The 12,318-nt window shown below is 37.1% G+C and overlaps 1 protein-coding gene across 3 annotated transcripts in view; it reads left to right on the top strand.

Annotated features, from left to right (window-relative positions):
• Positions 1-499: 499 nt before the first annotated feature.
• Positions 500-12,318, top strand: part of CEP250 (centrosomal protein 250) — a 36,475-nt gene continuing 24,656 nt past the window's right edge. Inside the window, exons 1-12 of one of the 3 annotated variants that reach the window (XM_026685213.2) lie at positions 500-717; positions 1,827-2,009; positions 2,481-2,537; positions 5,546-5,628; positions 5,961-6,126; positions 6,542-6,648; positions 6,882-7,142; positions 8,177-8,273; positions 9,072-9,170; positions 10,752-10,904; positions 11,052-11,230; positions 11,509-11,691. In XM_026685213.2, the coding sequence (XP_026540998.1) occupies positions 1,827-2,009; positions 2,481-2,537; positions 5,546-5,628; positions 5,961-6,126; positions 6,542-6,648; positions 6,882-7,142; positions 8,177-8,273; positions 9,072-9,170; positions 10,752-10,904; positions 11,052-11,230; positions 11,509-11,691 (1,568 nt within the window). In that variant the 5' untranslated portion in view covers positions 500-717. Of the gene's footprint in view, positions 718-758; positions 879-1,826; positions 2,010-2,480; positions 2,538-5,545; positions 5,629-5,960; positions 6,127-6,541; positions 6,649-6,881; positions 7,143-8,176; positions 8,274-9,071; positions 9,171-10,751; positions 10,905-11,051; positions 11,231-11,508; positions 11,692-12,318 lie in introns of those variants that run through there. The other 2 variants (XM_087959505.1, XM_026685214.2) reach the window with 2 other exon arrangements.

Raw genomic sequence — 12,318 nt, 5'->3', positions numbered from 1 at the left:
TTTCTCAACATCAGGATCTTTCCCTACGGGTCTTCTCCTGTCATTTGGTAGCCCAAGTATTTGAGCTTTAGTATCTGTCCTTCTAAAGAACAATCAGGTTGATTTCCTTTATGATTGGCTAGTTTTATCTCCTTGCAGTCCAGAGCTTTCTTCAACACCGTCCACAATTCGAAAGCACTTGAATAATATGGAGGACAATAACATAAGTCAAAGGGGGGGAAAAGGAAGCCGGGAAGAGAAGCAAATCTAACGATAGCGGAAAAAAACGGGATCTGAAGACTGGGAGGGGGGGAGGAATCCTTTCTTTGCTACCTCTCGGGTCTTCACAGAACGTAACCAGAAGATTCCTCAGCAATATTAAAATACGAGCTACGTTGACCAATTAGAAAGAGACAGTTTTTAAAAACAAACACTTTCATCTTCCCGCTGTTCCGCACCAATGTCATCTTCCCTTCGAACCAATAGGAGGCAGTGGAGAAGTACAGAAGCGGAGCCCAAGGGCTCATGGGTAATGTCGTTTTTCAAGGGCAGCCTTAATTATAACCTCCTTGAAATAAACTCTATTTCCCACAATTCGTTTCTGGATTTTTTTTTTTTTGGCTTATTGCTCCTGCTACCAAGCTCGGGAAAGATACCGCACAGCTGATTCGCAGCTTCGGGCCTACTGCTCTTTTCCCCCTCCCCCCCCACCGGTCTCACCTGCTCGCTGCTTCACAGGTGAGGAGGAGCAGAAAGGCAACTGCATCCTAACTTCTGGGCGGGAGGGCTGTTTCGGATTTTACCCGAGATCCACGTTCAGTGGCATTAGCGAGCCTGGGAGTAAAAGTCTTGCGATCCCCGAGATCATAAGAATTTATACTGGTACAGCCAAATATTAGGTTTGTTCTTGCTTTTAGAGCTGCGGACGAGTTTCTGAACTTTAGAGAAATTAGTTTTTGTAAATACCTATTTTTTCCACTTCTGTGGTGTATATTAAACGCCTGTAATTTTTCATTCGTGTACTGGACACAAAGCAGACTAGTTTCTGTCCTGGATTATCTTACCTCTTTTATCTGTTTAAAGAATGCCAAAGCAGTAGTGCTTGTTATGCTTCTGTTAGTTATTGAAAAGAAAAGGCTGTCAGCAGATTTTATTTATTTATTTATTTATTTATTTATTTGATTTGTCAATTGTTTACAAGATAATAAGTACAAGTGTATACATGGTTGTGAATATATGAAATAGGTACATATAAGAAAAATAAAAGAATAAGAGAAACAATAGGACAGGGACGGTAGGCACGTTGGTGCGCTTATGCACGCCCCCTACAGACCTCTTAGGAAAGGGGTGAGGTCAATAGTAGACAGTCTCAGGTTAAAGTTTTTGGGGTTTGGGGAAGAGACTACAGAGTCGGGTAGAGTATTCCAGACATTGACCACTCTATTGCTGAAGTCGTATTTCCTGCAATCAAGTTTGGTGCGGTTTACTTTGAGTTTGTATCTGTTGTGTGCTCTTGTGTTGTTATGGTTAAAGCTGAAGTATTCATTGACAGGTAGGACATTGCAATGTATGATTTTATATACCATGCTTAAGTCGGATCGAAGACGGCGTAATTCGAGGTTTTCTAGTTTTAGAATTTCGAGTCTGGTGGCATAAGGTATTCTACAACGGGTAGAAGAGTGGAGAACTCTTCTTGTGAAATACTTCTGGACTTTCTCAATTGTATTAATATCACATACGTGATAAGGATTCCAGACTGATGAACTGTATTCGAGTATTGGTCTAGCAAATTTTGCTGCCAGAGGAGAGGAATCAATCTTGCTCATACAGATTTTTCCTCCTTATAGATGGAAGAAGAGAAAACACTAAACAGCATGAAAACACAGAGGGGAATTTTGTTGCCAGATGACCAAATAACTGTATTACATCAAAAGATGATGGAAAACCGTGCATCCTATCGCCAGAAACTACAAAGTTCCCAAGAAGCACAACACCGGCAGGCAATACTTGTTCAAAAGCTACAGGCAAAGGTAAAAAAAAAACTTTCTGTTCCCGGTGACACCCAAAGAAAGTGATGATGTTTTCTTCTTAGATGCACAGATAACTAAAAGAGTTACTGAGGTATTAATGGGGCTGTGTAAGAATGGAGGAGAAACTTATACGAATTCCCACTCAGTTATGGAAATTACTAAGCAACTTCTGGGTTATTCTGTCTTTCAGCTTAAGCTCCCCCAGAATACAATGGCTGTGAGGGTAAAATTAGCAGTGGCAATGCTACTTTTAAGTTGCTGAAAGAAAAGCAGGATATACATGTAAAAATACATTTAAAAATGACCAGCCTATGCTTGAAAATTGTTCTAAAACTGGAATTTATATTTGCCTATATGTGCATAGGCATATACTTACAAGAAAGTACAGAAAAAGTGTTAATTGACAAATGTGAAATTGTTTGAAATGTGCTGTAGCACACAAAAGATGTACACTAATTTTCTGTTTATCAGGTTTTGCAATATCGAAATTGGTGCAAAGAATTAGAAAAGCGTCTGGAATTCAATAGTGTGAGTAACTGTTGGAAGGACTATCATGATTTTTGTAATTATGTGTTACAAACAGTGTGCCATGCAAAAGAGAGAAAGGTACATTCTATGGAATACTTGGTTGTTTGCTTGCAGACATTTCATTATTTGAAGGTAACATCAGTACTAGTGAGTGTGAGGTTCGTTCCTTCTTTATGTTTTGAAGCTTGCCCTTCAGTGTTGGTGAGGTGTGTCTTTTCCTTGGTAGTCCCTTGATTACAATATTGTTTTCTGCTTGTTTGCCTGGTGTTAACCCCTGCTTACCTGGGTGTTGGCTGCTGGAAGGGATGTATTCTGATCTTTTTTTTTCCTTTTTAGCTTTTTGTGGCCTTTTGATTAGTGTGTAAATATGGTTATCTTATGTGTGTCAATTGATGGCTTTGTCTGAATGCCAAGCCTCCAGGAATTCCCTACTGTTTTTAGATTTAGTTTGGTCTAGGATGCTCATTGTTTTCCGGTTAAAGTTTCCCAATTCTCAGTAGCACTGATGATGTTACCTAGTTGGGTAATGAATCATCTGTAAGCAAACAACCAAGCTCAGAAAGCACCAAGGACTCCACAGTTCATTTCTGAGCTACGAATATTATCTTCTGTCCTGAGCATCTTTTGTCCTGGGCTTTGTGTCCATGGGATTCCACCTAGTACTTTTCTGACTTGGTTGAAATGGATTCTCCTTTGCTTTCAATTTCTCTTTCTGTATATCTTGAACGGCAAGCTGACTTATTTTTTTCCAAATTCCCTTTGCTTTTATATCTTCAACCATCTTCCTTATTGGTTAAGGAAGAACTGTTCAGTAGAACTCATCCCCTTTCTCTTCTGCACCTTCTTGTAATGAAACAATAAGAAAGACCACTGAGAATATTGCAGGATATTCCAATCTTAATTGTTACCAACTGATTCAGGTAATCCTTGACTTACGACCATAATTGGGACCAGAATTTCCATTGCTAAGCAAGACAGTTGTTAAGTAAGTCACATCTGATTTTATGACTTTTTTGTCACAGTTGTTAAGCAAATTGCTGCAATTAAGTGATTTACATGGTTGTTAAGTGAATCCGGCTTCCCCCATTGATTTTGCTTGCCAGAAGCTGTTTGGGAAGGTAGCAAATGGCAATCACATGACTACAGGATGCTGCAACTGTCATAAATACAGGTCAGTTACAAACACCTGAATTTTGATTATATGACCATGGGGATACTGCTATGATTGTAAATGTAAAGACTGGTCATAAGTCACTTTTTTCAGTGCCATTGTAACTTTGAATGGTTGCTAAACAAATGGTTGTAAGTCAAGGACTACTTATATCCAGGTAGTGAATTATTGTTATTCTCCTCTGAAAGTTCTGGTACAGGACCCCATTTTCCTTATTTAATTTGTGGTTTACTAGACAGCCTCACAATAATACTCCTTTTCTTGTATTCTTACAAATTTGTTCTTGACTGAATTCTCCTCAAATTCCTGTATGTGGGTGCATTTCTTTCACATATAATGCCATTCTCTGTTACTGTGATGACCCAGAGTATCTCAGAAATATAATAAAACCCAAAACATAACTAAAAGTCCTTTAATGCCTTCAACTTGGCTTCACTGTTTAATTGTTCACAGTGGAGGTGTAAACTATTTTCAAAATAACATTTCAAAGGAAAGAAACACAGTTCAAATTCAAAGAGCCGATAACGAAGCAAAAACCAAAAACAAACCGCATTGAAAAAAGTTAAATGACAGACCAGGATAGATAATTGCCAACTTCAGGAAGATAACCAGGGACAGTTCATTGGAAGAACGCCAACCAAGATAAACCTTCTTTAGGAATAAAACACTAATTTGTCTCCAGCATCTGTTAGCACGCAGGTCCAAACTCTTATGCAAATCTCCCACCTGCAACCCATGAAGAGGATCATGGCCCTCTCCTCCCAAGTAGACCACATTTTACACTGATCCTCTCCTCCCTGCATGCCCTAGGATGGATAGGGGATGGGCCTGAGTCCTTCTCTGACTGCTCAGCCAGCCTCTGCCCTTCCCCAGCCTCCTCCACCACCTCTGGAGCCACACTTCCTCTCCCTGTTGGCTGTTCCTCCTCTTTCTCAGAGTCAGTCTCCACCAGGGGCATGACAGTTACCTTTTGTCTGGTGTATTCCTTTTGAATACGTTTCGTCTTACCTTGCAGTCCATTCATGAATTTCATTTTACAAAGTGTCAATAATATCTTTCAAATTGTATTTGCTTTTTTGTATTCTTCTTTGACACCATATTTTGTGCATTTCTACCGTATAGATCCGTGATGGCGAACCTATGGCACGTGTGCCACAGGTGGCACGCGGAGCCATTTGTGCGGGCACATGAGCCCCAGCCAAACTTATCTGCACTGTGTATGCACGTACGTCCCACCTGATTTTTGGCCTGTTTGAGGCCTTTTTCAGCCAAGCCTCTGCAGCCTCGGGAGGCCAAAAAAACGGGCCTTCCAGAAATATGGGAATTGATGAAACAATCCCGTTTTTTGGCCTCCAAAGCTGCAGAGGCTTCCCTCGAGCCTCAGGGAGGCCGAAAAAAGCCTCAAATGGGCCGAAAATCAGCTGGGAGGCACGTGCACATGCAGTGCAGGTAAAGGGGCGGGGGGGGGTTGTGTGCCAATGCGTGGGGGTGGCACATTGCATTGTGGGTGTTGGCACGCGCACGCTTTCAGCACGCCACACCAAAAAGGTTCGCCATCACTGGTATAGATCCACTGGAATCCTCATGTGTTTTGACCTATACCTTCCTATACTTTTATGCTTTGGGCACTTCTACATCCTGCATATCTCTCCCAGTCCTATTATCAATATTTGGCATAGCACTGTTTTCTGGATTCTGATGACTATTCTCATTCCAGAGCCACACATTTAGTTGAACTGTAATTAAATGAATATGGCTTAGTACTATGCCATTGATTATCCATTTGATCAGTATTTGATAATCTGATGTTTAATTAAGACTTTGCTTTCTCACGAAGGATTCTCATCCACATCTACGGGATCACAAAGTGGAACAGAATCTAGAAAACGTATTGGTTCATTTGGAAGAAGAACAGCAGAGGTGAATTAAACCTAATTGTCAAAGTGTGTTGAGTAACAGTACAATTACAATAAAGGTAGTCATTGCTTTGATTAGTGACTGTTTGCAATTAGAACAGTGATGAAAAAGTAATTTTATATCCATTCCTTGCATTTATGACCTTCACGGGTCCATAAAACAAAGGAAACCTGAACATCATAAGCACAAATGTGCTTTCAGCTAGCAACTGATTCACTTAATGATCAAGTTGTCAGTCCCGCTTTTGGTTGCTAAATAAGAAGTATTTGTACTGATGCTAGCTCGTCTTCTCAGAATCATGCTTATTTGTTTAAACTATCACTTTTATATATCAGATGTGAGAATTTGGGTAGAGTTAATATCTTGCTTCGGAAACACTTGGACAAAGCTAATGAAGTGAATGGGGCACTCCAGGAAGATATCAATAAATTGACAGATGATTGGACAAGAGCCAAAATTGAATTAGAGCACAAAGAGAGTGACTGGCACAAAGAACGGGAGGTAAGAATGCATTTGTAGTAAGATTACAGAAAATGTAAGGAGAATATTTTTTTTCCTAGACAATATTGAATTCCAGTTAAATAGGAATTCCCCATGCATCAGCTTGAACAGATACTTGCTGATAAAGATTAAATTGGTAAATATTAAGTAATCAGACTAAGGGTATAAACAAATGTATATGATTCTAGCAGTCAAAGATTGCTAGATCTTTGGGAAATGGGAACCAAATGCTATCTTAATTGATCAGTTAATTTTGAAAGTTGATTTATATTACAGAAAAAGAATAGCAAGCATAAAGTTTAAGGATATGAGCCTTAAAAAGTTTTTTTTTCCTTTGAAAAAGTATATTCCAAATTACTGTGGTGGGATAAAACAGAGACTATGTTGTCAATTGTAATTTTCTTGTTCTTTGTAGCTCTTTGAACACTATAGGCAATCTGAACATGATCGTATCCTTGGCATTTGGCGGCAAGTGGTGACGTTACGTCGGCATTTTTTGGAAATGAAGACAGCAACCGACAGGTGAAGAGAAATGGATTCTTCTATCAGTTAAAATTGTATACAATTAAATTGTATGTGGAAATGTCCTTTTTCTATATATCAGTGAAAGAATTATGATATATTTCTTTCACTGCTGGATAGGAAGGAAGATTCTTACCTATTCCATCTTTCCTCTGAAGACTTTTGGTTTACTAGTGGTTGAGTTCCACTATCTATAGATTGGTAGAACGTGGTATTATTTATTTTTACTCCAGGGATCTGTCTGAATTAAAAGCTGACCAAGTGAGGCTTTATGGCTCTATATTGATCAATTGTTTCCATGTGAGCTCGGATGCCCAGTTTTGGGAGACCAAGCATTTGGAAGATTCAGTCCTAAGATGCCAGCTGCAGGAACGGCGACAACTTAGTATAAAATTAGAGAAAATAGATATGGAGAAAGAAAAATGCCAGCAAGCAAAAGCAATTGTGGCATTACATGTCAAAGAAGATTTTTCAAAGGAAGATCTTCAGAGCAGGTAAGTTCCATTTAAAATTGTCTTCACTGGTTGTAGTTCTTTATTCAAATTATACTGGCTGTTAGTGCCAAGACTTTATCAAGGAAGATATTTTTGTTACAAATCATAATAAGAATAAATTATACCAAATAAGAATTTAATTAGTAGGGAAAACTGGAAAGATACAGCTAATAGAATGTGGGTTTGCTTAGGGTTATCCTGTTCTTTGTAATTTGGATTATTTTGTTTTCATTATTTTGAACAAAGTGAAACCCAGTGCACAATAAGTGCTGGATTATGTTGTACAAGGAAAATCTGCCTAATTTGAATGATCAGGAAATGTATTCATAGTGATGTAAGCCAGAACTAAGCTTACGTAAGGTGAAATACAATACATTTCTTCATAAATTTTGAATACTGTGATGCATTTACTATTGGCCCAAATAAATAATCATTATTCATTCTGTTTTGGTAAAAATGCAGATCTTCTGATAATTGTCATATATGAACAATAGTATTTGGGGGTAAAGAAGGAAAAATGCATGGCTTTATATATATAGGCTATATTTTAAAGTAATATAATTTTGGAGATTGGGGATGTTTTCTCTATTAAAAGTGTGTATGTAAATAAAATATTGGGCCGCTATATCACAATTAGTGATATATTGAAGAGGGAGCTTGGTTTCCAGATGGTTGCATTTAGTTCCTTTAGGAATATTCTGTCCACATAAAGGTTCTGTTTTAGCACACTGAGAAAATGGATACAGGAATCCCTTTGGTTTTAGAAAGTTTACCAACTGCAAATAGTAACAAAGATTGTATTGCTCCTTCAAGAGATTAATGTAAATTATATAATTAGATTTCCCGCCCTGATTTTAAAAATGGGGTCTCTGCTGAGAAGTTAGGATTCCTAAATGCATAAAAGTATGCACAGGGTTCTCATCTCATTCTCATCTTGAGCTTTCAGGGACAATGAGCCACAAGTAGAAGCAACAGTGTGAAATTGTGTTAGACCAAAATATCTTAGTCTGTAAATATTGCTGTTCTCTTTTCAGGGTGCTGGAGTTGACTGCTTTGCTTGACGAGTCTCATAAACAGAATGAAGAGAAGGAGAAGACAGTGAAGGCTCTAAGAGAGACGGTGGAAATGCTGGTATGTTGTCAAAGAGTTAGAGAAAATCCAGTGGAAGAGATACTCAATTCCTTGATTTGTTACCATTTAGGAGACATTCCAAAGCCAAACGATATTCAGTTCCTTGATTAAAAACTCAAAGTTATATAGCTTACTTCATGCAATTTTAGTGAGAACTGCTTTCACAAGTTAAATGATGGAGCACAAGATGTTTTGGAAAGAAATGTACTATTTGCTACAACAGTAAATACCTAATGTTTATATAATTACACTATTCTTTCTTTTATGTGTACTGAGCATTTGCACCAAGACAAATTCCTTGTGTGTCCAATCACACTTGGCCAATAAAGAATTCTATTCTATTCTATTCTATTCTATTCTATTCTATTCTATTCTATTCTATTCTATTCTATTCTAATTCTAATACTAATACTAATACTAATACTAATACTAATACTAATTCTATTCTATTGAAATGGAAAAACAGGTTGTGCATTTATAAAGCCAAAATTCTTTTTGCTAATGGAGTTCAAAAACATGTCTGCAAATATAAACTGAATTTCAATTTCAATAGCTAGTTAAAAAGTACTAATTTCCCTGTACTGCTCTGGAATCCTATAATACTTGATGGATTTGCCTATAGATAGAACTCCTTTTGGTATGCTTTCATATATATTTTGGCTAGTGATATATGTCTATTGCAGTTTTATTGACATGTTGTGACCTAGTATTCCCATTAAATTATGTTCTAAGTCCAGATGTTTGTGCGGATTCAGATTCTATAAACAGTGATTTAATTCTAATACTTTATTTTTTCAGAAGGCTAATAATTTGAAGATAAATTGTGACCAAGTACCAAGCAAAGATATTAGTGAAGAGATATTTTCTCTGCAACATGTATTAACAGAAATTACCCAGGTAGTATAATTTGGATAGCTTTTCGTGATTCTGTTACTTTTTTAAAATATAAATTAAATATAACATTCTTTTGCCTAGAGGTACACATTTGGATACCAAGGGGCATACTTTGTAGCGTATGACTGGCCTTTGTCCACTCATAACATAACCATTGTGATAAGTGTGGCCAATCACAAAAATATATTTATTATACAGCAAACATTACATTAAAGACCCCCAATTTACAAAATATAGAAAAGCTTTATGCAAAAGATTTATTGATTTACAATAATTTTTGTTGTCATCTCAGACTATGGGGTTCTTAATAACAAAAAAAAAAAAAACCCACGTAGTTTTAAATCAAATCAAAATAATATTGCCCCCCAAAACACAGGTACTTCCCTATATTAGCTGATTGCTTATACCTCCCTCCACCACCATATCTCAAAACCTGCTGAAGAACATAGTATTAATATTTTTCAAAAGAACAACAAAGAAAGTTTCATCCTTAGTTTGAGCATCAAGTAGTTCCCTATTGAATTTTCTGCCCCCCTTCCTTTCCCTTGACTTTTCACGTGAGAGGATTTCTTTCCTACCCACTTGCCTTTGCAGAGTGGCCAGATAAATTTTATCTTGCTTACCTGGTACCCAAAGGTAAAAAGAGACTTGAGCCATAAAAAGCTTTATAGTTAATAATCAGAACTTTGAATTGGACCTAGAAGCCTTCTGGTAACCAGTACAGCTTCAGCAAAATTGGTATTATTTTACTATTCTTGTATCAGCCAATTAGCAGAGTTCAATCAGAGTGGACTGTCACTCACTGGAGGCTTTTAAATAAACTGAATAAATATGGTGCTGGACTAAATGACTTACAAGGCCCCCTTCAAGTTACATTTTCTGTTATTCCCCAAGGAGAGGTAGATAGTTGGTTATAAATTTCTTATGTGTTTAGAAGGAAGACAATGTCTATCTTAATATATTAGAAATATGTTCATAAAATTGTTTTGTATTTAATAACAAAATAATCATATTATTACTTTGAGATACTTTGGAGAACATGTTCCCTGTTTCAGAAAAATCTATCTTCCACTATGTGATGATAGTCATTTAAATGGAGAAATTGTTTTATATTCCATCCATCATATAAGTCATCACTTGGGTAATACAGGCACTCTCATTACATATTATTTAGATTTAGGGTATTTGGAGGAACAGTTATCAAGGTTATATTTTTCAATTGTACATCTCCAAAATTCAGCACTGGCAATAGTGTCATTATTTGTGGACCACTTGCTGAATCTTCCTAATCAGGCTGTTATTCCCCAATCTCATGAATTGCAAGTTCTGCTGGCAAGTTACTTCTTATAAGCAGTACTCAGCATATGGATAGTGGACGTCAGATGTAACACTGAGATAAAAGATGGCCTAGTCTTGCTTCAACTTGGTAAGGTTCTGTGCAGATATAAAATATGAACAAGGTTAATGACTTAGCCATTGTTCACTAGAATCTTTCAAAAGAGTAGATCCTAGGTAGGAGATTCTATGGAAGGTGATGGTTTTAATATGAAAAACTAGCACCGTGAATATTGGTTTGGATTTCAGGCACTTATTAGTGAGAACGATGCAACAATTGGCATCAGGCAAGTTGAAAAGTATGCTGACCCTTGTGGTATCGTGGAACTGAATACTGGTGATTCAGATGGGACCCTTCTTCTTTTACATGATGTGCTTGCTAGGAGAAGAAATCAAGTAGAGGTAAGAGGACGGAGAAGAATACTTCTTCCTCCTATAAAAAAATTCAACACTTGATCTTTGTAAATATCTATTCACTCTCCATTCTCTCATCATTAACGTTTTTTGTTAATCCTTATTTTCTTGGTTCCCCCCCTCCCCCTTTTGCAGCAATTGAGGCAACAGCTATTGGGAAGTCAAGATTCTGCCACTGCTTTGGGAAAGCAACAAAAGCAGCAGGAAGAGCAATGCAGCTTCCTAAGAGAGAGGCTAGAACAACTAGAAGGAGAACGAGACACATATGCAAGCCAGCTTCAGCATTTACAGTCTGTGCTGGAGACTTACCGTAGGTATGAGTTAGGTTGGCTTTCTCCAGGTTTAAAGCATCTTCTCCAATTTTCTGCCTTCAGATGTGCTGAGTGTGAAATTGATGGAATTCTTTTGCTTCTCCCGATTAAAACATTTGAGAGCTGTAGTCTCAAAATATCTGGGAGATGACTAATTCTTTTTTTAAAATATATTATACTATTAATTATTAATTTATCTTATGCATCTTTGTTGTTGCCATGTTAGTTATTCATTTCCAGCAGTATAAGCAACTACTTAACTGGAGGCTGCTGTTTCGCAGTGATCGTGAAACCCTGGACAAATCTAGAATGGAACTGCAGCAACAGCTGGAAATTTTGGAACAGGAGGCCCAGCATTTACGCCAAAGTAACACAGAGCTACAACTAAAAGGAGATATGGCAGATGGAGAGAAAGAAGAAAAACAGGAGGAATTGGAAAGGCTAATGCGTGAGAGAGAATACATGTGAGCTTTTTTGCTTGTTTTGTTCACACATTCCTCAAAGAGCTGTAGTTTGCTGTAAAAAAAATGACCTGGTCCCACATTATGCATCTGTTCTTTTTTTAATATAACTTTTTCTCATTCATTATGTTGGAAGATTAATTTTCTGTAAAGATACATGTATTTATCTACTTGTTCTAGTTGTGATTTTAACATATCTTTTAGTAAATTAGTGATAATGTTGACTATGTTACCAACCTTAAGTGTCAGATGAAACATATCCTAAGAATTAGGGTAGAATGTAGTCAGTTTGGGCACATTTTGGCTAGTATACCACAAAAGCAATTAAACCTTTACCTATTATAGTCTATGTAAGCTACCTTGCAAGATAATATACTCTTGTATGTATATTTACAGCATGTATATTTAGAACTATTTAGAAAATATATCCAGTATATTGACACAAGCTGCAATGCTTCAATATTCCAATCCTGGATATAAGCATCTTCAGTTTATTGATACAGTTTAACAGGAAAAAAAATGAGTGCTTTTTCCCCTCTTCCCTCCCATGTACTGTATTTGAGTTTTGTAAATTTTACTATTGAGTGAATTAGTAGTACTTTGGCTGCAAAGCCCGTTTTCAATACTCTT

This window comes from Notechis scutatus, chromosome 3 (genome assembly GCF_049901735.1).
Source record: "Notechis scutatus isolate UNSWTSFEM ecotype Mainland chromosome 3, rNotScu1.2, whole genome shotgun sequence".
NCBI lineage: Eukaryota > Metazoa > Chordata > Lepidosauria > Squamata > Elapidae > Notechis > Notechis scutatus.
Note: the sequence above shows the minus strand (reverse complement) of the source record. Positions and strands in the feature narration are given on the sequence as shown.